The sequence below is a fragment of the Martes martes genome, assembly GCF_963455335.1.
Source record: "Martes martes genome assembly, chromosome: 1".
NCBI classification, from domain to species: Eukaryota; Metazoa; Chordata; class Mammalia; order Carnivora; family Mustelidae; genus Martes; species Martes martes.
In genome coordinates, this window is record NC_137888.1 from 74,050,876 (window position 1) to 74,075,780 (window position 24,905).

At 40.9% G+C, this 24,905-nt stretch overlaps 1 protein-coding gene across 1 annotated transcript in view; it reads left to right on the forward strand.

Moving 5' to 3' along the window:
- The first annotated feature begins 13,970 nt into the window (after positions 1 to 13,970).
- The window catches only part of HPS3 (HPS3 biogenesis of lysosomal organelles complex 2 subunit 1), a 38,588-nt gene continuing 27,653 nt past the window's right edge, over positions 13,971 to 24,905 (forward strand). The window contains exons 1-4 of the mRNA XM_080804442.1: positions 13,971 to 14,295; positions 21,336 to 21,827; positions 22,613 to 22,784; positions 22,890 to 22,975. Of these exons, the coding sequence (XP_080660568.1) occupies positions 14,079 to 14,295; positions 21,336 to 21,827; positions 22,613 to 22,784; positions 22,890 to 22,975 (967 nt within the window). The 5' untranslated portion in view covers positions 13,971 to 14,078. The remainder of the gene's footprint in view (positions 14,296 to 21,335; positions 21,828 to 22,612; positions 22,785 to 22,889; positions 22,976 to 24,905) is intronic.

Below are 24,905 nucleotides of genomic sequence, written 5' to 3' on the forward strand. Positions count from 1 at the left end.
ATTTCCTCTCTTACCCCCTCCACATTAAACACACGTAAACGCCAGAAATCCACATCAACCTAAAAATCTTACTGTACTGCTACTGTAAAGCCATAGGTTATTCTCCTCCTCTTTCTTCTCCTCCTTCTACCTATTTAAAAAATATTCTCATTCAGAGAGCTAGAGGATCATTACAAATATTATTGCTTTAGATTTCTATTCTTTTTTTTTTTAAAGATTTCATTTGTTTATTTGACAGAGAGAGAGAGTGTACAAGTAGGCAGAGCAGCTGGCAGAGGGAGAGGGAGAAGCAGGCTCTCCACTGAGCAGGAAGCCTGATGTGGGGCTCGATCCCAGGACCCCGGGATCTTGACCCCAGCCAAAGGCAGACGCTTAACTGAGCCAACCAGGCACCCCTAGATTTCTATTCTTAAGGGAGTTCAAAGTCCCTAAACACAATAAAATTACATATTTTCCTCCAATTACTGAGGATTATCCCAAAGGTCTACAATCTAAATGCTCATTTCCCGATCCCAAGAGTAGTGTAATGTTCTCCCTCACATCACACAACTTAAACTAACAACTGAAAATATACACAAAGACATTAAAAGTCACAAAAAAATTGGGGAACCTGAGTGGCTCAGTCATTAAGCATCTGCCTTTGGCTCAGGTTATGATCCCAGAGTCCTGGGATAGAGACCTGCATGGCTCTCACTGCTCCGTGGGAAGCCTGCTTCTCCCTCTCCCACTCCCCCTGCTTGTATTCCCTCTCTCACTGTTTCTCTGTCAAATAAATAAATAAAATCTTTTAAAAAATTAAAAATAAAAAAATAAAAGTCACACAAAAAAATCAATAGCAGAAAAAAAAGCAACCCCCCCCCCAATCTATACATGGTATCACACTAACAGGCTAAACTTAGCTAAAGACACAAAAATTTACTTGTTTTACTTGAACTATGGGCATCTTAGGAAGTACTTGAGAAATTAACAGTTTATTAAAATAGGGTAAAAATTTCAGGTGGGAGCAGAAAACTAAAATCACATTATACTCTACTAGAAGCCTTGGCCCTGACTGTACTCCTTGCCAGGCCCCTGTCTTAAAGTCAATCCTTCACGTTTCATCTCCAACTTCGTTCGCTCTGGGGAACCTTTCTCACCTACTTGCTTCTGCTCAGCACAGCCATTACAATACATGCCCTTCTACTCACGCTATTTTGTCAGTTTGCTTGTTAGCCCTTCCCAGATTGTGAGCTCTGGAATGAATAAACCCTTTCCAGTAGGAAGGTCAGACTGAACCTCTATTAAGAAGCAGAGGGACGAACAGTCCCCGTGCCCGCCTGCCTTCAGGTTGCACCAATCCAAACCCCAGGTGACACCCAGCATGTGCCTCCTTCGCACAGCTAGCACCAAGGTCCAGAGCGCATTGCGCATGAGGAGTTGGGTATGCGTGTTTGCAGACCAAAAACTACTAATCCCAGAATCCTCTGGGAATGCATTTTCTTTATCCAGGACTTTGTTTCCCAGAAAGCCCTGCAGGGCTTCAGTCAGTGTTCGGAAGCTTTTCTTTCATCAGAATACAAAGGGCGGAATTAACCGGTGTGTTGGGGTGTTTCCTTCTGCCACAGGAGCCAAAGCCACGGAGACAATCCCTAGCTTTCCCAGGATGGCTTCAGCGAATCCTATTTTAGGCTTGTCACAGTTTGTTAGACCATGGTGTCATTAGAAGTTCCAAGAAATCGACATTTTGGAAGGAGTGGAAAGGGGCGGGGAGACAGCTACATGGGACCCTGCTTTGTGCCAAGCAACGGCGGATGGCTTAGGACTGCTAGGTCTTCTCCACTCACACTGGCTGAGACGGTGCCTTTTTTATTTTATTTTATTTTAGATTTTATTTATTTATTTGACAGGAAGAGATCACAAGTAGGCAGAGAGGTAGGCAGAGGGAAGGGGAAAGCAGGCTCCCCGCTGAGCAGAGAGCCTGATGCGGGGCTCGATCCCAGAACCCCAGGATCATGACCCCATCAGAAGGCAGAGGCTTAACCCACTTGAGCCACCCAGGCACCCCCCAAGATGGTGTCTTGGTCCCCAGAAGCCCCGTGTCCTGGGAGTCACACTGGTGACCACCAGGCAACTGCTGCAGAAGTCTTGGTAGGGACAGTGGAGCAGCTGGCTGTTTTCCATCTCAGTCTCAGTCTCATTCCCCGGGGAAACTACCTAAACGGGACCCAGACCTCCCTTCTCCCCTGTTCCTGATCTTCAGTTCCACTCCATTTCTGCTTCAGAGACTCAATTCTGCCAGTTTATGTGCAAGAATCCACCCACCCCTTCTCCCCACCTCCTGTACCTAAATCGTCAGCCTCTATAGTCCAACACTGATATCCTACTTTCTCTCAGACTCTATAGTCCCATACTTTTTGCTAGTATCCTGACATCATTTAGTGTTACCTCATACTGAGTGACATCTCTAGTGCCCTTTTAGGCTCTGGTGCCCTATTAGGCTGAGGCTCCAAGTTAGCCAGGGGTTTTCAGAAGCGTGCTGGTGGAGAACAGTTCTGTACTTGGGCTTCTGTTTCCCCGCTTGATATGAAGCCCCTTGGACTCAGGACAGAGAAGAGATGTATGTATCAAGATGAATCATCGCCTACTGATGATGGCAACACCTTACATTATGCCTTATTCTCACTTGTAAAATGGAGACAGTTATTATTCTTAACCAGAAGGCCCAGTCAATGACTTTCCTAGCCAACAGTGCAAATTTTGCCCTCTACCCCAAAGAAGAAACAGAACCCTAGGACATAGAAGAAAGAGGTTATTACTCCTCTGGTGGTGCTCGCACTGGGAAGTTAAGATGAGGCAACACTGGGGAGGATGACTTTGAAAGGAAGGGGAAGTTGGAGGACCAATTACATTTCAGTTCCACAGCGACCAATGATTTTCTTGTGTGCTCTTGGTTAGCTTACTTCCTAGACCTAAAGTTCCCTTTCTAGATATATGTGTTTGTGGTAGAGGGGCACAGAGGTGGGGGATAGTCCTCACTGACACCTTTTCCCAGTATTTAAAACATTCTTATCCCAAGTAGTTTATTTTAGATTCTAATCTCACCACCAGGGGGCACTATTGACTGTCTGAAGAGCGCTTCGTTTACAGTTTGAACAGCCCTGTTAACGGTTGTCATAGTTTTTACAAGCATTACTTAGAAAAATGAAACAAGATCTCGGATAAAGGCATCGATTTATTTAGCACCATAAACTCACAAGGAAAACCAGTCTGTTAAGCCAGAGGTTCCCAATTTTGTTCCAAATTGGAATCTTTAAAAGATACTATTTGCTGGGACGTCTGGGTGGCTGGTCTATTAAGGGTCTGCCTTTGGCTCAGGTGGTGATCCCAGGGTCCTGGGATGGAGTGCCATGCCGGACTCCTTGCTCAGCCCTGCTTCTCCCTCTCCTCCCCACTCCTACTGTCTCTCACTATCTCTGTCTCTCTTTCAAATAAATAAAATCTTTAAAAAATATATGCTGATTCCTGACCCCTGTCTTCAAATATTCTAATTCCACTGATAAGGGTCACAATGTGGGCATCAGTACTTTTAAAAGCTCCCCAGTGATTCTAATGTGCTGTAAAATGTGGGAACTGCAGCCTTAAGTCCTCTGCTCAGTTTTAAGAAAGGAGTGTGAACCTGATCTAAGCTTTGTATGTTATCAACGTCAGAGGAGAAAAGCAGGAGTCTTCAGGGAAGCAGTTCCAGGAATGCAGCTCCGCTGGAAACAATGCCAGCCTCTCTGTGCTATTTAGTATTTCCTAGAACAAGAGCCTTACTGGAGTGACCCAGGGAATTAAGTTGAAAACTGATAATAATAGCAGCTTTTGCTTACTAAGCTTCTATAATGTGCCAAGTATGTCTTACCCTTAACAGGTTTTTAGCTCATTTAATTTTGAGGATAAAAAGCTAGAACCTATCATTATTTTCATTTTACACATGAGGAAACTGAGGCACAGAATGGTTAAATAATTTGCCTGGGATCACACAATACAGCTAGTAAATTGCAAAGCCAGGGTTCAAATCCAGTCTGTCTGCAAAAGCACAAACTCTTAAACACCGTGCTATTCTACTTCCTAATCCACAAATAGTGATTTTTTTCCTTTTCTTCCCACTTGGTCTATGTTCCCTCCATTAGTGTTCACACCCATTTTCATCCCCTCTTCATTCTCCACTCTCATCTCCAAGGCCTACATTTCTGGCCATTGTTCATTTTCAAGTCACTCAAGTTTCTAGCCCTACATCGCATTGCGTACTCCGAGGAGATAGGAAGATATAAAATTTTCTTACTATGTGGCAGGCCCTTCACTAAAAACTTTATGTGTATTATCTCAAAAGAAGCTTACAATAACAGTGTTGCAGTTGAAGAAATCAGCTTAGTGAGGTAAAGTAACTTGTTCAGCTGTTTGGCTTGGTTTTAGGCTGTTTGTCCTGACTTTACTCAGGGCATTTCCATTTGTCTTACGGGTCCCAGTAGTATTTATCAAAAAAGGGGAAAAAGGAGTGCCGCAGTGGCTCAGTGGGTTAAGTGACTGCCTTCGACTCTGGTCATGATCCCAGAGTCCCAGTATCTAGTCCACACCAGGCTCCCTGCTCAGTGGCAAGTCTCCTTCTCCCTCTGACCCTCTCCCCTCTCCTGCTCTAACTCACTCCCTCTCAAATAAATAGGTAAATACATTTTTTAAAAGAAAAAGGAAAAAAGGGAAGAAACAAAGGAAAGAAGGAAGGAGGGAAAGAGGGAAGAAAGAAAAGGGAAAGAGATTTCCTCTGTTAAAGAGGATGAATTCCCAACTTTTGCATCAACTTGGATGGGACTGGAGGAGATTATGCTGAGTGAAATAAGTCAAGCAGAGAGTCAATTATCATATGCTTTCACTTACTTGTGGAGCATAAGGAATAACATGAACGAAATTAGGAGAAGGAAAGGAAAAGTGAATTGGGGGAAATCAGAAGGGGAGATGAACCATAAGAGACTGTGGATTCTAGGAAACAAACTGAGGGTTTTGCGGGAGAAAGTGGGGGGGGTGAGCCTGGTGGTGGGTATTAAGGAGGGCATGGATTGCATGGAGCACTGGGTGTGGTACATAAACAATGAATCTTGGGACACTGAAAAAATTAAATTAAATTAAAAAAAAGAAAAGAACTAAAAATACATGCATTCATGTAATACATTTACACTTTTAGGACATAATTTGATAGAATTTTAATCATGTTGATTTTTTTCAAAGTCCTAAACTAACGTGATAGCAAGGTACAAGACTATCTGCCTATGAACATGCTGTGTGTGGATAACAACTCCATAACTGAACCATTGCTATCACTTTCATGTGTTTATATATATGGTTATATTTTATAAACTTAGCTCATCTTGGAAATCTGCATTTACTCCATAACTCAGGGAGACTATTCATGGATATAACACATGTTATGTCTTATTTATGTTTTAGTGAATGAAGGTGAAAGTAAAGTAGTCTGAATATTTGGAAAAAAAAGATATTATTAATATTACAGAACAGGTCCAAATTCCTTTAGTCTGAACCTGAGTGAAGAGGTGGTTTTCCTGGGGCGCCTGGGTGGCTCAGTGGGTTAAAGCCGCTGCCTTCGGCTCAGGTCATGATCCCAGCGTCCTGGGATCAAGCCCCGCATTGGGCTCTCTGCTCAGCAGGGAGCCTGCTTCCTCCCTTCTCTCTCTGCCTGCCTCTCTGCCTACTTGTGATCTGTCTGTCAAATAAATAAATAAAATCTTAAAAAAAAAAAAAAAGAGGTGGTTTTCCTAACATCATTCCACCAGGATGAATTCTGAAGCACCATTTCCCTTTGGCTTGTATCTTTTTCTGGATATGTATCTTGTGTTCCCAGCAAAGGAGAAAGCTCTATGTTTCACACTCCCTCACTTCACTCAGCACATTGGCTTGTATGTCATAGATGCAAAGAATCAACAGTGCTTTTAGATATGGCTGACACTTCATCTTGCCCACTCCCCTCAGTCTGCAGCTGTGGAAACTCAGGTCTAGGGAGACTGAGGGTTGGCACCAAGACCACCATTAGTTGTAAAGTTGGGATTAGCATTGACTATGGGCTGAATGCTCTTGGCACTCTTCCAAACTCAATAAATATTTGTTGATTTGTGGGTTGATTTATTTTAATGTCAAAATGACCTGTATTATGATTGGTACATTATATATGTAGAGACTTGGAACTATTTCATGAGGTAGTTACCGCTATAAATAATTTTGGGTTGTAACACCCTTTCAGAGTCATGCAGCCAAACAGTTTGCTGAATGGTTCTCAAAGTTTGGTCTGGAGATCAGTAGCATTATATTGCCTAAGAATTTGTGAGAAATGCAGTTTCTCTGGCTACTGCAGACTTGCTGAATTGGAAAGTGGGAGTGAGGCATAACAAGAAGTGTTTTAACAAGTGTCCAAGGAATATCTGATGGACGGTCAGGTTTGTGAGTCACTGGTTTAGTGAAGTGTCTGTTTGGTTTAAGAAATATATATAACCATAAGAGACTCTTAATCTCAGGAAACAAACTGAGGATTGCTGGAGGAGAGGGGCATGGGAGGGATGGGGTGCCTGGGTGATGGACTTTGGGGAGGGTATGTGTTGTGGTGAGTGCTGGGCATTGTGTAAGACTGATGAATCACAGACCTGTACCCTTGAAACAAATAATACATGATATGTTAATCAATTGAATTTAAATTAAAAAAGAAATATATAACCAATGAAAACTCTCTAAAGATTTTGTATAATACTCTTTAAAAAAAAACCAGATATCCTATTTATATATTACCTTGATTAGGACTTGTCTGGCCCAGAAATAAGAAAATGGTAACTGAAAATATTTTGTCAACAGCTCAGTTTTTTCTATAAAAACATTCTCCAGAATAAATCTTTCTGAAAAGATAAGGGATTAGACTCTCATGACAAAAGCAGTTCAAGGCCAGTAATTGCAAGTTTATGTGTTTAACAGGTACTTCTTCTTAAAAAAATTAATAGGGGTAGTTCATAGAAAATTCCATTAGTTCAGAGTTCATAGAAAAATAATATTACCTCATGAAATAGGTATATTAATACTAGGCATAGTTAATTTATATATGTTTGCCTGTGTGGGAAAAAAGGAATATGTACTTAGAATGTTTGAATCTGAGAGATCTGTGATTATTTAGGAAACAGTTTTCATATAATTTCATCAATAACCTAGCTCAGTTAGAGGATGCTACCAATTCTTTCAAACTAGGAGTTATTTTACATAAGGAAGTTCCAAAAGAGGCCACTCTTGAATAAGATAGAAGCTGAGTGAACTAGGCATAACCCAGTCTGGAAGTCACCAGAAATGTAAATTGTCCCTTTGAGCAAAGGAGGCATCGATTCCATTAGCCCTGCCTTATTGGTAGCACTAAAGGTAGCGATGGAAATGTATGTTTGTATGTGCATGCATACTCATGTGTGTGACATTAGGTATAAGGAGAAATTTTCTTTAAGGAAATTGGGACCTGTAGCCCAGAGGACTATTCTGAGAATCTTGTGAGAAACTGCAACCTTTGGAAATCACCCATTTTGTTATTTACTGTTTCTCCCTGTTTGTTTTGTTTTCCTAGTATTAGTTCGGAGCAAATATATTCAAATCCAGAGTACCAGAAGATTGATTTTAGGAGTAGTCCTATGGGAGAAGGAATCCCAAGGCTAAGAGTGGGTAGGGAGGTATCCCAGCAGCAACACTGGCCTGGCTGGGCCTCAGGGAAGGCATTGGCATGAACAAACCAAAGGACCCATGCAGATGTTCTCTTGTGGTCATGTGTGACATTCGGAAAATGGGAGTTCTAAGGACCTATTTAGCCAGAGTGATTTCATCTCAGTTAAACAGTGATTTTGTTGTTTATGCAGTAAAACTTAAACTGACCCTGCCTCCCCCCTCCCAGGGGACTTACTTAAAAGCAAGTCCAGGAAACTAGTAAAATATGGTCACCAGTCCCAGGTAACAGAGCCCAAATACAGGGGCTGGTCAGGTCAGGTGGAGATAACAGTGCCCGAAAGCAGGGATGAGTCAGGCCAGGTGGAGACATCCATTCAGTGGAGCGCGCATACTGTCTCCCTGCTACCAAGGAGTGTGGGCCCCACCTTTTGGGTGCCAATTCTTTTTTTTTTTTTTTTAATTTTATTTATTTATTTGACACACAGAGAGAGAAATCACAAGTAGGCAGAGAGGCAGGCAGAGAGAGAGAGGGGAAGCAGGCTCCCTGCTGAGCAGAGAGCCTGATGCGGGACTCGATCCCAGGACGCTGAGATCATGACCTGAGCCGAAGGCAGAGATTTAACCCACTGAGTCACCCAGGCACCCTTGGGCACCAATTCTGACCAAGGTGATAGGCTAGTTCAAATATCTACTATGGGGTGAATTGTAATTCAATTGGCCACCCATGTGTGACCTAGCATGACTGTGAAGCTTTCTCTGTGTGTTGCAATCTCATTGGCCGCCTGTGTGTGGCCAGGCTCAACCACAGGCCTTTGCTCTATAAAAGCTAGTCTGTGAGGCTGGGAGTGGCTTGCTCTCTCTGTAAGACGTGGCTCCGAACGGTCGGTTTGATTCTCAATGCTTGGCACGAAATAAAGCTTTGCTTGACCTTCGTTTTGTATCAGTCTCACTCCTTTGATCACAGACCTAACAGGAGTAAAGGTTGGCTTTGGTGGCAACTTGGACATACAAGCAGTTGCTGCCCGACTTTCTAAACTAAGTATCATTCACCCTTTCTTTAAAGCCCATAACAAATTCTGGATACCAATATACTTTGGGTTGCTGTAGAAATCCACAAGCTCTGCTTTAATAACACTTAGTAGCTTACATTTCTAGAATGGTTTGTCCACCCTTTTGCCCTGATGAGTTGGTCTCTTTAAGCAAACAACCACAAAAAGACATGAGGTCGTATATCAGTAATAAATTCTGGGCTGGGATATTTTGTTCCTTTAGATAAGTTTTCCTGAGTGAAAATTCCCAAAGATGTTCTCTGGACATTCATGTTTTTTAAAACATGAACAGTATGGATGGTTTGACTTCTATATTTTTAAATTGAATGAATAAAATAACTATTGAAATAAAATGTCCCATTTAAGCAAAACAATGTGAAAGACGCTACACGTTTTTTCAGAGAGAAATTGGGACATAGAGGAGATTAGATGAGCATCTGCTGTGGATAGTCTCGTTTAAGTCACACGCTCTACTCTGTGCTCAGTGGGTCTGGAAATATTAACAGAAAAAGGAGGAATGTCATGGAGGTCAGAGAGGGAGACCAACTCTCTGTTATAGCAGAGAATTAAAACGATGGCACATTACGTGGAAGGGGCTCAAAAATGAGAATGGTGCAAAGGGGCACTGCTTTACATTCTTCCTGGTCCCCGCCTTGATGTGTCTCTAGGCTTATTATATTCACCAATCCTGTAAATGTAAAAACTAATTTCCAACTTTGCAGGCTGAAGGACAGCCAATCTAACTTCACTCCCCCTATCCAGTCTATTAACAAACGTTGGAATACCAGCAAATGGAAGGAGCACCCATACCACAAGAATGGGTTGATCGATAAATGAAGTGCATGGAATGATTTTGAGAGCAATTCTACATTTCTGTAGAAGCCAGCAAACTGATCCAAATGTTAAAAGTAGTAAGATTCACTTGAGTAAGAGATTATGATCTTTCCATCACTTTATTGTCTGAGTAACAGTCGCTGAATACTGTAACTTTGCACATGCTGGGGCCTAAATGCCAGACCATCTGTGGAGATGAGGGATGCCCTGTAAGGTCCTGCCAGTCTTCCGAGAGAGCTCTGCAGCTGGAACCCACTTTTGCTTGAGGCCTCTAAAATTCCTATTAATAACAAAGATTCTATTAAAATAATATGTCTTCTATGGGCGCCTGTGTGGCTCAGTTGGTTAAGTGTCCAACTCTTGACTTTGGCTTAGGTCATGATCTCAGGGTCATGAGACTGAGACCCATGTAGGAAGATATTCTCTCTCCCTCTCCCACTGCTCCTCCCCACTGCTCTCTCTCTCTCTCTCTTTCTCGCATGCTCTCTCTCTCTCCCTTTCTAAAACAAAGTAAAAAAAAAAAAAAACCTGTCTTCTAGAGTTACATTTGTGATGATCACTCTTGCTTTCCGCAAACCCATAAAGAAGAAAAGTGAGTCTACATGGTCTGGAGGGTATGTTACACAGAATGTCAGGGAAGTAATATTAGGGAGGCCCTAAAAAGCAGCAAGACAGTAAGTCATGGCAAGATCTGGGAACAAATTCTAGGTGCAGAAAACAGCAAGTGCTAAAATCCTAAGAGAACAAGCAGGGGATTTTTAGAGAACACAGAGAGGACTTCTATGTCTATGGCACAATGAAAGAGAGTGGTAGGAAATGAGGTGGGAGAGAGATAATGAGGTTAACCAGATAATACAGGGCCTTGCAGGCCAAGCCTGGAAATATCAGTTTTGATCTGAATATCATGGAAAGCCACTGGAATGTTTTGAGTGACACTGTCTGTTTCTCTTTTATTTAAAAAAATAAATTAAAAAAGCATTTAGAATTTTTAAATATTTTCCAGAACAAAGCAAATATCTTAGAACACGTTATTTACCATTGAACTCCAAACCACATCATTCTTATTTTAAATTTCTTTTCTTGGGATGACATATTTTATTTTTTTATTAACTTATTTTACTTAAATTCAATTAGTTAACATATAGTGTATCTTTAGTTTCAGATTTAGAGTTCAGTAATTCTCTTATTTTAAATTCTCAAAGAAAAACTTATGAAATACCTTCTATATAATTGATGTTCATACATGAGCTTTGCTTTGCAATTATGCAACAATCTGCTAATTAATGAGTTAATTAGCAATTTGATTTGGGGTAAGTCTCTCAGCTGTTACACATCTTGTAGTCTTTAAAAAAATTCCACATATTGAAAGCACACAGTCTGACATGCTATAACATATGTATTCACCCATAAAACTATTACAAAAATCAGGATAATGGACAAATCTATCATTCCCAAAGTTTACTCCTGCTCTTTTTTAATCTATCATATCTCTGCCCCTCACTGAGACCCAGGCAACCACTAATGTCTGCTACTATAGTTTGTATTTTCTAGAATTTTATTTAAATAGAATCATTTATATTAATAGTACATTGTATTTTTGTCTGGTTTCTTTCATTCAGCATAATTATTTTGAGATCTAGCCATGTTGTTGTATGTATCAACAGTTCATTCCTTTTCATTGCTGAGTAGTATTTCATTGTATGGATAAAACAAATTTGTTTACCCATTCATCGTTGATGGATATTTGGGTTGTTTTTGGTTTTTGACAGGTACACAAAAAGCTGCCATGAGAATGTGTGACAAGTCCTTTTAAAGACATATGCCTCAGTTCTCTTGGGTAAACACCTAAGTGTAGAATGGTTGGACTGTATGGTTGGCATATGTCTAACTTTCAAAGAGACTGCCAAACTATTTCAAAAGTTGTTATACCATTTGACAGCCACATCAGTTGCTCCATATCCTCACCAACATTTGTTATGATCAGTCCTTTAAATTTTCATTACTACAATAAATGTAGAGTGATTTCTCATGGTAGTTTTGACTTGCATTTCCCTAAGAACTAATACTGCTGAGCACATACTGGAATCTTAATGCCCAACATGATGGTGTTAAAAGGTAGGGCCTTTGAGAGGTAATGAGGTCATGAGGGTGGAGCCCTCATGAATGGGATTAGTGTCCTTATATAAGAGATCCCACAGAGCTCTCCACAACCTCAAAGAGGACCTTACCCTCCTATACACTAGCACCTTCATCTTAGAATTCCCCAGCTCTGCAACTGCGAGAAATAACACTCTGCTGCTTATAAGCTGCATAGTCTGTGGTCTTTTGTTCTAACAGCCCAAATGGATGATGACAGTGGCTATCCACGAGCCCAGGAAACAGGCCTTAGGAAAAACCAGAACTGCAGGCACTTTGATCTTGGGCTTCCGACCTCCAGAACTGGGGGGAAAAAAATTCTGTTTGAGCTATCCAGTCTGTGCTATTTTATCATGGCTACCCTAGCAGACTAATACAGCCTCCCATAAGGAAATCTGGGTGTGCCTACTGCTGCCTCTGCATTTGTAACAGGAATATAAGCAGGCAACTCCTCTTTATATTACTGACATATATGGAAACCAGGCACATCCCCCACCCTCCCTTGGCTAGCATGTCTACTCCCTATGAATCTTAAATGAGCTGCGCTTATTTAAGGCAGAGTTGGCTATCTCTAGAAGGGATTGGGGTTCCAGGCTGTGAGCAAATATCACTTCTTTCTCCAAAACATTTTTAATGTAGGTGAAATTACAATAAAATTATAAGTTTAGTCTTGAAATTTTAATTTAGTACTGGAATTGTAATTTTCAGTCTTGAGGGAGGAACTAAAAAAAGGACACATATGGCTTGTATTTGTGGAGAGGGGTGTTCGTGAGTGTTGTATCTGAATGAGTAGTTGTAAGCAGCTGTTAGCCTATTTTCTATAGGAGCCATCTATGAGTTTTCAACCCTACGTTGTGACTTCCTTGTCCAGTTCTTGGTGTCACTTAGTTTGGTGAATGGCTGTATCCCAAAAAGTCCCTATTGGTTTGGGTTAGGTGAAGGACAGTAGGATACTACTAAGGGGTATACTTTATTCATCTAAATGGCAAAGGAAATGGAGGTATAATTTCAATAGAGGTTTAACTTCAAACCAATTGCACTTAATTTGTAAATTCTTCCAGGAAAAAAATTCATGAGGGTGAGAACTAGAAACTGACCAAAGGAAAATTTGCTCTTCAGGGATGCCTGAGTGGTTCAGTGGTTAAGTGTCTGCCTTCCACTCAGGCCAGGATTCCAGGGTGCTGGGATCCAGTCCCACCTCAGGCTCCCTGCTCAGTCTGTGCTCAGTCTGCTTCTCCCTCACCCTCTGCTGCGCCCCCTGCTTGTGCTCTCTCTCTGTGTCAAATAAATAAACAAAATCTTAAAAAAAAATTTTTTTTTTTTTGCTCTTTCTTTTTTAGTTTTGTCCCTATATAAGTAAGGGGACACCGAAAGTAAGAGAACATCCCACAAGCCAAACTTACATATATTATTTTCTGGATAAATTGTACAAAGTAGCTCTAAGGCTCACTTCATCTAAATGTACGGGGGCGGGGGGGGTGGTTAGTTTTGTTTTTTAAATTGGGATTGCAACTATGAGCTCCACCTTGAGACATCAGGAATGGATACAGGATACAGATTAGTCTCAGGAGCACTGGACTGAGAGTTAGTGGATTTCACCCCTAGTCATTCCATCCTCTGAGGCTCAAACTAACTATCAAATACATGGAGTTCACTAGGTGATACCCACTGTTCTTCCGTAAATAAACAAATAAATAAATAAATTTCCTTTCTCCACCCCTCCCTTCCTTCCTTTCTTTTTGCGAAGCACATTCTAAGTGTTGTTCTTTCCAATGAGATCATCTAGAATTTCCAGGATTTTGGAACAACTCTTCAGAGTGTTTAGCCCGGTGTGGAGCCCCGTACCCTGCACTTCACCTTTCACAGCCCTCATCTTCCTGAAGCTCAGAGGCTATGGCGCCGGGGGGGGCGGGGAGTACATAATGGTACAAGACAGCAGATAATCAAATGTTGAGACGTATTCAAGGGCCTACACATCTCGTCTAGCCCAGTGCAGTAATGTGAAATGACGAAAAAAAAGGACACAGCGGTCTTTGCGCCGCCAACCGCGGGGCGCCGAGCAGCGGCCGGCCCACAAGGTTGGGTCAAAGGCCCCGGGACAAGAGGCCCGCGGGGCGCAGGCGCACCGGGCGGAGGCGACTGCACCCCGGACCCCAACCTCGCCTCGTAACAGCCTCTTTAAGAAGGGGAGCCGCAGGCAGCCCGGGTGACGCTCACGTGACTCGGCTCTGTGCAACTGCTGGCGGAAGTGGTCCAGCCTCTACGACCCGAGCGGGGTCTCCGGCGCCCCGCGGGGCGTGCAACCTTAGCGGACACCGCCGGGCTGCCCCGGAGCCGGTGGTCGAGATGGTGCAGCTCTACAACCTGCACCCGTTCGGGTCGCAGCAGGTGGTGCCCTGCAAATTGGAGCCCGAGCGGTTCTGCGGCGGAGGACGCGACGCGCTCTTCGTGGCGGCAGGCTGCAAGGTGGAGGCATTCGCCGTGACCGGACAGGAGCTGTGCCAGCCGAGGTGCGCCTTCTCCACGCTCGGCAGGGTGCTGTGCCTGGCCTACAGCGAGGCGGGTGAGTAGCAGCAAGGCCAGGGGGAGCCCGGATCCCGGCTTGGGGCCTCCTTCCTAGAGGACTCAGCGTCCCCGGCGGTACTCTGGGTGGGGAAGAGACTTCCCGGAACTTGCTGGAGGGTCTCGCGGGGTCTGGCTACTGATTACTGAAGGCGAGTAGAGCCGAGCGGTTGTCGTAGCAACCACAGGTGCGCGATGGCTTCTAGGGGGCGGGGGACGCTGTCTGCTAGTTATTACCTCGCTCGCTCGCTCGCTCGCCCGAAAGGTTCTACTCACCCAGACACTTAAAAACAAACAGTACAACTCCAAAAAATCCCAAACTCAGAAGTATAGAAAATCTCACTTACAAAAGTAGGGAGAATAGTATACTGAACCCCAGATACTCCCAGCTTCACCAATCATGCTAACTTATGGCCAGTTCTTTTACATCTATACTTTTATCCACTTCTTGTCGGTTTTTGAAAGCTATATTATATGCTGGTTTTTAAATCTATGCAAGTGGAACTCAAGTCATAAACTCCTCTCTCCCACCCAAAGCAGCACAGCAGCCTCCACTACCCATTTCCCACCAAAATGTGAAGCAGTACCAAGGAACTACTATGTGGGTATATCTCTATTTTAGAAAAATCCAACATTTAAAAATAGGTGGTACTTAAGATTACAGAAGGATTTACCATAGGCATTTTTTTAACTGCTTAATAATGCCCTTAGAATTTGTTTCCTCCTTTTCAAGAGGGATATAAAGGCATAAACTGCAGTGTTTATGGTAGAAAAGCCCATGGTTCAGGGGCTTACTAATGAAGTGGAGAGCATGAACTTGGAGGATTGGAGATCTCTTTCTAATTCCTACTCTGTCTGCTACTGGTTGGATGTGAGTTGTAGAAAGTTTTGGATCTCAGTCTGTGTTTAAAAAAAAAAAATTGGAATTACTAGATCAGAGATTTCCAGGCATTGGGATTTTGTGGGTCCATAAAAAACTATGGGGCTATCATCATACTTAGTATCTGACTATTCATTTTGTCCAGTAAAAATATATATTTTTAAAAGTGAAAAACTCTGCTATTTACTCTAACCAAAGAGAAAAAAGCATTTAGTCCTAAACGTCGGATATCTTTGCTTTATGAGCAACTTACTATGCTGTTATTTTTTTCTTTTTGACTAGTGAAGACATCAACAGAAGCCTGCATTGATTCACAGATAATGTTTGAAAACCACTCATTAGATCTGTATGTTCTCTTTCAGCAGAAGATTCTGATTTTGAATTTAGTAGAAATACTTCTTAATCATTTGTCAATACTGGTGGTTTTCCCCATCCCACCCCCCTTTTAAACATGGAAGTTCTTGCCTTCAAGAGCTCTACTGAATGTCAAACTCACCAGTCTCAAGGTGTGATGTGTGTGAGTGTGTGTGAGAGAGAGAGAGAGAAAGAGGCAGAGACAGAGAGACAGACATATTTACATGATCTGCCCCATTCTTCCAAACAGACAATTATTCTAGATTTGGAAGTGGCAGGCATTAGGTAAACCTCTAGTTTTCTTCCCCATCAGTAGTAGTGATTGTTGGGATCCTTGATATCACTACCTGTGCTTCAGAATCACCTGGGGGAGCTTGAAAATATGCTAATGCCTGGACCACAACCACAGAGAAACTGTCGGTTTCCTGGGGTATGCCCCAGCATTGGGGCAAGTCTGATATTTAGCCAAGATTCAGAACCACTGACCTAGTGCCATACTGGTTCCTGTAGTATGGTAACCTTATTAATGAGGCCTTGAAAAACAAAGACTTTTTATAATCAAGTTGGCTGTCCTAAAGAAAGTTCAGGAGTCATGTGCTATGGCATTAGCATGAGTCAGACAGCTCAAGGGTAACTTTGAGTCCTCAGCTTGAAGACTGGGTATAACCCCTGGGTACAGCTTCTATTAACCCACACATAGCTGACTCCTAGTTATGCTGATACCCAGATAACTTGTCTTCCACTTCTCAGCTAGCTTTTTCTTCGGTCTCTTTCCTCCCATCCACAGTAATTTAGACATGGGGATTCCGGCTCTACGAGCCTAATGTCTTTCCCTGTAGTAAATCTCCCCCTGTCAGAAACAGAATGAATCTTACATCAGTCATTTATATTTACTGTAACTGCTTTGCAAGTCTCTTACCCAAGTAGAAAACACTTCCTTTCCTTTCTTTTTTCTTTTTTCTTTTCTCTTCTTTTAAGATTTTATTTATTTATTTATTTATTTATTTATTTATTTATTTGAGAGAGAGAGAGCCTGAGAGAACAAGTGGGAGGAGGGGCAGAGGGAGAAGCAGACTCATCCCAAAGACAGAAGCTTAACTGACTGAGCCACCCAGGCACCCAATATTTTCATTTTTTTAAATCTCTAATTAGCTGGCTGAGCCACCCAGGCGCCCAATATTTTCATTTTTTTAAATCTCTGATTAGCAGGATGCTATTCTCCCTTTATAAAATTTGGAGGTGTTAGGGAGAAAGAAAGTAGGTAGAAATTTTGAAGGATAGAGGGCCCTAACATTATCATCAGTAATGGAAACTTCATTTAGGCTTTGTGTGTGAAGTGAGGAAAAGGAGACCTGAGAACTCACTGCTCTCAAAGGAGAAAGACCTGGTGGCCAGGGTTGAGTGCAGCGTGGGGAGCTCTGGTACAGGACATTTGTTTATAGGGTTTCTGAAAGTGGTGGGGCTGGGAGGACAAGACCACATGGCTCTCGCTGCCTGTTCTTTAGCACAAGTGTCTTAAATGACTCTATTTCATCCCCCCAAACCCTACTGTCTCTTTACTTTTCTAGAACCATAAAACATATTTTGTATGCACTGCATATTATTTCTACCTTCTGATGTCAATTTTGTCATAGGAGCAACCTTTTCCTTAATCTGGTATTAGTGTTAGCCAGGTTTATGATCTTGCTGTATAAAAGGAAGTTTATTATTTTAAAAAATCAATAATCTCAGTTTAAGAATAAATATGAGAATATTTTTAAACTTACTTAATGAAGACAGAAGCTGTTGGAAAGTAAGTAGAGTAAAGCCCTGACCATATATATAATGCCTAAAAAAACTTTATAAGTTGGTCAGAGGAAGACAAATACCATATGATTTTTTTATATATAAAATCTAAAAAATAAAAAACAAAAACTAATTGATGGTTGCAAGAGGTGGGGTGGGGGCAGTGGGAGAAATAGGTGAACTGTTGTTTTTTGTTGTTGTTTGTTTAAATAAATTAAATTTTTAAAAAAGTTTCTTTCGTAAAGAGCTATTAACCTCCACCGAATCCTCTAGACTTATATCTCCTTTTTAACATTTTGAGAAATAGCATAATTGGGGAATGAGCATCAACTTTCCAGCTAACCAGATCCAGGTTTAAGTCCCAGCTCTATCTTGTTGGCTGTGTTGCCTTAGGCAAGTTACCTAGCTTATCTGAGCCTCAGATTCCTGATCTATAACGTGGAGAGTGAGATAATATCTTGAAGGTTTGTTGTGAAGATTAACAGAGAGAACTCTAAATCTCTGATCATAATACTTGTCAGGTAAACACACTTACTTTAGCAAGTTCTAGTGCATCATTATAAAACTAATCTGAAAACATACAAGGCAGTCTGGGCACTATTTACAGTTTGTAGATTATATATAAATGATAAATAGCTTTTATCAGTGAAATAGGTATATGTTTATAAATGGATGAAAAAAATTTTATTTAACCAAACAAATATTCTTAGTTTTAAAATTCATTTACTAATTTGAATATGGCACCAAAGCACGGGCAACAAAAGAATAAAGTATATTGGATATCATCAAAATAAAAAACCTTCATGCATCTATAAAAGACATTAAGACACTAACAACAGATTGAAAGGGCAATCCACAGAATGGGAGAAAATGCTTGCAAAGCATATATCCAATAAGGGATTAATATCCGGAATATATAAAGAACTCCTATAACTCAACAACAACAAAAGCCTCTTCAAAATGGGGCAAATAGACATTTCTTCAAATGGCCAACAAGCACATGAAAAGATGCTTAACATCACGAGTGACCAGGGAAATGCAAACCAAACCCATAATGAGATACCATTTCATACCCATTAGGATGGCTATTATTTACAAGAAGAAAGAAAATAGCAAATGTTGGTGGAGAAATTGGAAACCCTGCGTACTGCAGGAATGTAAAATGATAGAGCTGCTGTGGAAAACAGTATGGTGGTCCTCAAAAATTAATTACCATATGGTCCAGCAGTTTCACTCTTGGAAGTCTATAAACAAAGTAATTGAAAGCAAGGACTTGTACAGATATTTGTACATCCATGTACAAATTTTTAAATGAGAGCCAGGGAGTGGAAGCACCCCAATGTTCATTAGCTGAAGAAAAGATAAACAAAATGTGGCATATGCATCTCTGTACCTGCATGTTTGTTGCAGCATTATTTATAATAGCCAAGACATGAAAACAACCAAAGTGTCCTTAAACATGAATAAATAAAATGTGGTATATACATAAAACCGAATATTACTGAGCCTTAAAAAGGAAGGAGATCCTGAGACACGTTACAACACAAATGAGCCTGGAAGACGTTATGCTAAGTGAAATAAGCCAGACACAAAAGGACAAATATTGTACGATTCAGTTTATATGAGGTATCTAGAGTGGGCAACTTCATAGAGACAGAACCTAGAATGGTCATTGCCAGAGCCTGGGGGTGGGGGAGATGAGGAGTTATTGTTTAAGGGATACAGAGCTTTGAGGAAGATGAAAAAGTTCTGGAGAGGGATGATGGTGATTGGGGCACAACAATGAGGATATACTTCAAACTATTGAACTATATTCTCAAAAATGGTGAAAATGGTAAAATTTTACATTATGTATATTTTACCACAATAAAAATTTGAAAAAAATCATTTACTGAGGAAATTTTAGGAAGATAGAAGGCAACAAGGGATCTTTTGACCCGACTCCATCCAAACTGCTTCTCTGGAACAGAGTGAGCAAATTCATGGAGCCTGTAGGGTACTGTTAGGTGTTTTGCCACAATATCCAGGGAATGAACAGGGGCAACTCCATTTCTGTGCTATCAAAGAGACCAGCATCAAGAGAAGGTGGCTTTCTGGAAAGTTGGCTCATTTTGGACAAGGAGGGAACCTGGCCAGCCCAGAGAGTGTTTGTGGACAAGGGACTGCCTGCTTGCTGCATTAGTATATGGGAAGTCATTATGCTAACAGCTCCGTGTTTCAGTTTCAGTTCATTGGAAAAGGGCTTATTTACCAAATAATGTTGGTAAACAGTGTGTTTTACATTTGAAAAAACCTTGTCTTACATTCTTGTCAAAGTCTAAACATTAAGAATTTAAATAAAAAAGCCACTAAGATAGAATATGTAAAAGTATATTTATGTAATTTGGAGGGCATAGGAGACTGTCTAAGCCAATTAGGAAACCCAGAGGCCAAGAAGCAAACGATGTATGTCTGACTACATGCATATCTGACTACTTTTACTATGGTAAAAGATGCCATAAGTGAAATCAAATGTCAGAGAATGGACTACCAAAAACAATTTGCTATTGATGACCAAACAAAGATTAATATCACTTTTACCTGGAGAGCTGCTATTTCTTATAAGAAAAACAAGTCAAACATCCTAATAAAGTAGGTACTTGCAGAAGAGAAATCATACATAGTTGATAAACATGGGAAAAGATGGCCAGCTTTAGAAATGGTCTGGAAAATATACATTATAATAATCATAGTTGTTTCCCCATCACACTGAGTCAGTGCTAGTGAGGATACGGGGAAATGGGCATGTTCAAACAGTTCTGCCGGTAACATGAGTTCCTATTATGTAATTGTGATAGAATCTGGCAATATCTTTTTTTTTTTTTAAGATTTTGTTTATTTATTTGAGAGAGAGAGAGAGAGAGAGAGAGAGTGGGAACACAAGCAGGGGGAGTGGGAGAGGGAGAAGCAGGCTTCCCAAAGAGCAGGGAGCCCGATGCGGGACTCCATCCCAGGACCCTGGGAACATGACCTGAGCCGAACGAAGGCAGAAACCCAACGACTGAGCCACCCAGGCACCCCAGATTCTGGCAGTATCTTAAGATTTAAAACGTACCTGCCTTTTGGCCTAATATTTTTCACTTTTGGGATTCTATGCCATTGAAACAAACCTCTAGAAAATAAATATTTAGGTATAGTCCTGTTTATTACAGCATGAAGTATAGTGGCAGAAAAACTTGAATATATATCAATAGGGGAATTGTTGAATAAATTATGGCACATAGGATACATAGGATATGCAGATAATTTTCAATAAAACAATGTTAGATACCCATGTATTGACTTGGCGAGTTAAGATTTATTGGTAATTTTTAGAAGTTGTAAATTGTTGAATATTTTCAGTGTGATTCCATTTTGGTGGGGAAAAAAAGACAAAACACTAGTCTACAGTCCATGTTTATATGAGAGAAAGGTATAGAAGGGCACATACCGAGCTCTGTGTGTTAACGCTGGCTCCTCACGAATCGGACTGCAGGAAAAAGATTATGCTTTTCATCTGGCATCTCTTCACAGCTTTGATTTCTCACAACAGAGAGTAACCATAAAATTACTTTATAATTTAAACAATATAATCAAATCAACAAGTAAGGGAAAATTAACTTGGATTTAAGTTTCATTTACTATGTATAGCTTTACGCTGCTCCTCAGAGTTGACATGAAGGTGTGACTTGTGGGAAGGGGGGTTTCAGAGCTGCAGGAAACACTCAGAGCTAATATGAGGAATAATATGTACAATTTCTGTGTAAGCTGCATGAATAATTAATAGATTATCTTAAGATATGATGGGGAGAGATTTATTTTGCAGCCTCGATGCCTAATGTCAGTTAAAAATATACCTAAGATCCTATTAATTAGGGTTTTGTTCTCATCAATCTTCAATTCAGCCAGTCACATTAGGATTCACTAATAGTTCCTTTTCATGGCACACAGTGAGTGGTTATTTCTAATGACAAATTCTTAGTATACTCTCATTTCCTTCTCAGGAGACTATTTGGCAGCAATTGAAGAGAAAAACAAAGCTACTTTTCTACGTGCCTACGTGAACTGGAGAAGTAAAAGGACTGAAAACTGTCGCGTGTGTATCCGATTGGTTGGACACAATGTGGAGGCACCTTTCAGTGAAACCTACAAAGACCAGATGTCTATTATTGAAATGCCGCTTTCTGAGGCCCCCTTGTGCATCTCCTGTTGTCCAGTGAAAGGAGACCTTCTTGTTGGTTGCTCCAATAAATTAGTCTTATTTAGTTTGAAGTATCAGATCATTAATGAAGAATTCTCAATATTGGACTTTGAACGTTCTTTAATTATACACATAGATAATATCATTCCTATTGAAATTTCTTTTTGTGTTGGTTATGTTGCTCTCATGTCAGACTTAGAAGTCTTAATACTAAAACTGGAGTCAGACCCTAAAAACGGAGAGAGTGTTAACCACCAGCCACATAAGACCAACAATTCAATGAAACAGACAGAAGGTAAATAATGAATTTAGCTTGCTTTCTTTTCTTAGGTGTAGAGAAAACCCTTACTTCTGGCAATCTCTGAGGGGTGATAGTGTGTGTGTGTATGTAGTATGTGTGTATATGTACACATATGTGTATATATCACCAAGCCACATTATTTGTATATTCAGTTATTCCTGATACATAGGATTTGGGTTTATGTACTCTGTAGCATGTCAGTGTGTTTCAGCATATACTCGTCAATAGAAATAATGGAAGAGCTAGGATGAGTTTCTAGCCCCAGTTCTCAGAAGTTGAATGGTCTTGGGTTAGGAATACCATCTCTCTGAGTTTCTTTTTTTTATTTTTTAAGATTTCATTTATTTATTTGACAGAGAGGGAGAGATCACAAGCAGGCAGGGAGGCAGGCAGAGAGAGGGGGGAAGCAGGCTCCCCGCTGAGCAGAGAGCCCCATGCGGGGCTCAATCCCAGGATCCTGGGATCATGACCTGAGCTGAAGGCGGAGGCTTAACCCACTGAGCCACCCAGGTGCCCCAATCTCTCTGAGTTTCAATTTTCTCATGTAAAAAATTGGGATGATAATATCCTGTTGTACTTTATTAGTTGTGAGGAAAAAATGAGGATGGGCCAAGGCTTTTCAAAACCATAGTGCCTTGCAAATATATGAGATGTCTGTGTATGAATAAATAAAAGTACCATATGTTTATTTAATTGGTCTGGGGTATTGTGAAATTTAATTTTCATTCAAGTAGTACTTGGAGTTAATTAAACTCTTTTCTCAAATTTTATTTTTTGAGATGTCAACAATGAAACTTTGCAGCTTGAGTCAGATGACTTTGTTATCTGTCAAAAGCCCATGGAACTTCTCGGGGAAAAAAGTAGCCAATCTGGAGTATCTGTTACACTGGAGTCCACTGGATTAGCTGATGAAAAAACAAAATATTACCACATTCAGCATCTGCTCTATAAGTATTACAACGCTTTTCACTCACTAGCATTTAAGATCTATTTACCTGCACAGACGTACATGGAAATTAGATCTCTTCCTCTTTCTTTCTCTTTTTAAACTCGCAGACGTTTTGCTCCTGATATTTCGTCCTATGTCTTTTCTGATGACATCAAGTTACATTCACTTCAGCTGCTACCCATTTACCAAACAGGTAAGTAAGGATGGCATTTCTATAGTGCAGTGAGGTGAAAAGGCTCTGGCCTGGGAAGGGAGACTGATGTGGCGAATACATTAGGTTCTTCTACAGAGTCTCCCTGTGCCCTTGGACAGGTTCTGTAGTGAATAATGCCAAGTTCCTTAGCAAATAATGCTAAATAGTGCTCCTGTGAGCACTAGAAAGGGAAGTTGTGTCTACTTAGGAGAAGCCATGGAGAGGACATGACAGGCAAAACGCATTTCTCTTTTTTGAAATGGTTACTTGGCCCAAAAAGGGAAATTGGAGCCTTGTCCTAGCTGTGGGTTTTTAGCTGGGTATGTGGCAAAACTTCGTTTCATGGTCTTGCAAGCAAGGTGGGAAAATGTTGCCTGAATGGGAAGTTCATTCAGAGCAGTGGTTTTCAACCTTGTTGCACATTGGGCTTACTTGGATGCTTTAAAAAATACGGATGCCCAGGTTCTACATACTGGAGATTCTGACTTAATTAGTCAACTACAGTGCCTGGGCATCAGTAGTTTTTTAAACGCTCCCCCGGAACCAGTGGGCAGCCAAGACTGAGAATTTGCCATTGGGTTCCGTACTTAGTCCTGGCCTGCCTAACATCTTTAGATGTTGCCTGAGACAATATAAATATTATTCTGATTAAATGTGTTTATAAACCTCCCTTATTTTTTTCTTTCTTTTTGTAGACATTTATTACCTACCATTTTGGGTGTTGTGCTGAATACTAGGGAACCAATAATGAGGAAAGTAGGCAAAGTACTTGTACTCATGGAGCTTATTGTCTTGGGGGGGGGGAAGCAGACATTAATCAAATAATTATTTGATTATTATCAAAGAGTATACAATTACATACTGAAATGAGTGCTCTGTGGGAAAAGAACCCTACCTTGAGAGCCTATAGCAAAGATACTAACCTCATTTAGGGGTCAAGAAAGTCTTCCTAGGAAAGAGGATCTGAAGAGTGAATCAGGGCTGATTTGGAAATATGGTTGGGTGCAGAGGAAGCAACAAAGGCATTTTGGTAGAGGGAGAATCTTATGTTTGAGGAACTGAGAGAAGCAAGACTGAGAGGTAGAGCAAGGCAGAGAGGGTCGTGAGGCAAAGTTGGAGACCAGAGAGGGCCCAGAGCCAGGTTAGGGGGTCAGCTATCTAATGGCTTCTCCCTTTCTCTCTCTTTGCAGTAGCAAGGTGCTGGACTAATACTGTAGAATTTCCCATAATCTGAATTTTGCTAATTGAGTCTCCTATATTTCCCTGTGACTTGGTAGTTTGATCTAAAGCCATACTGTTCACTTTGGTAGCCATTAGCCACCAACTGTTGTTCAGTACTTGAAGTGTGACTAATCTAAATTGAAATACATTGTTAAGGGTAAAATTCCCACCATTTAAAAAAAATTTTTTATAGAATTTATTTATTTATTTGACAGAGATCATAAGGAGGCAGAGAGGCAGGCAGAGAGAGAGGGGGAAACAGGCTCCCTGCTGAGTAGAGAGCCTGATGCGGGGCTCGATCCCAGGACCCTGGGATCATGACCTGAGCCAAAGACAGAGGCTTTAACCCTCTGAGCCACCCAGGTGCCCCATTTTTTGAAGAGTTAGTACAGAAATATATATATATAAGAGATCTCATTAATTTTTTTATTGACTGCTTGTTGAAATGGTAATAGGGATATATTGGGTGAATACAATACACTATGAAAATTTTGCCTGTTTCTCTTTACTTTTCAAAATGTGATTACTAGAAAACTTGAAATTACATATGTGGCTCATGTTATATTTCTGTCGACAATGCTGATCTAGACTAAGTCCTGATTAGATGACGATGGTGATGATGATTATGAAGATGATGATTTGGTAGCATAAGTAGTGTTGACTTCTGTTGGAAGGTACTGACTCTTTTGGTGACTCTTCTTGTGACAAT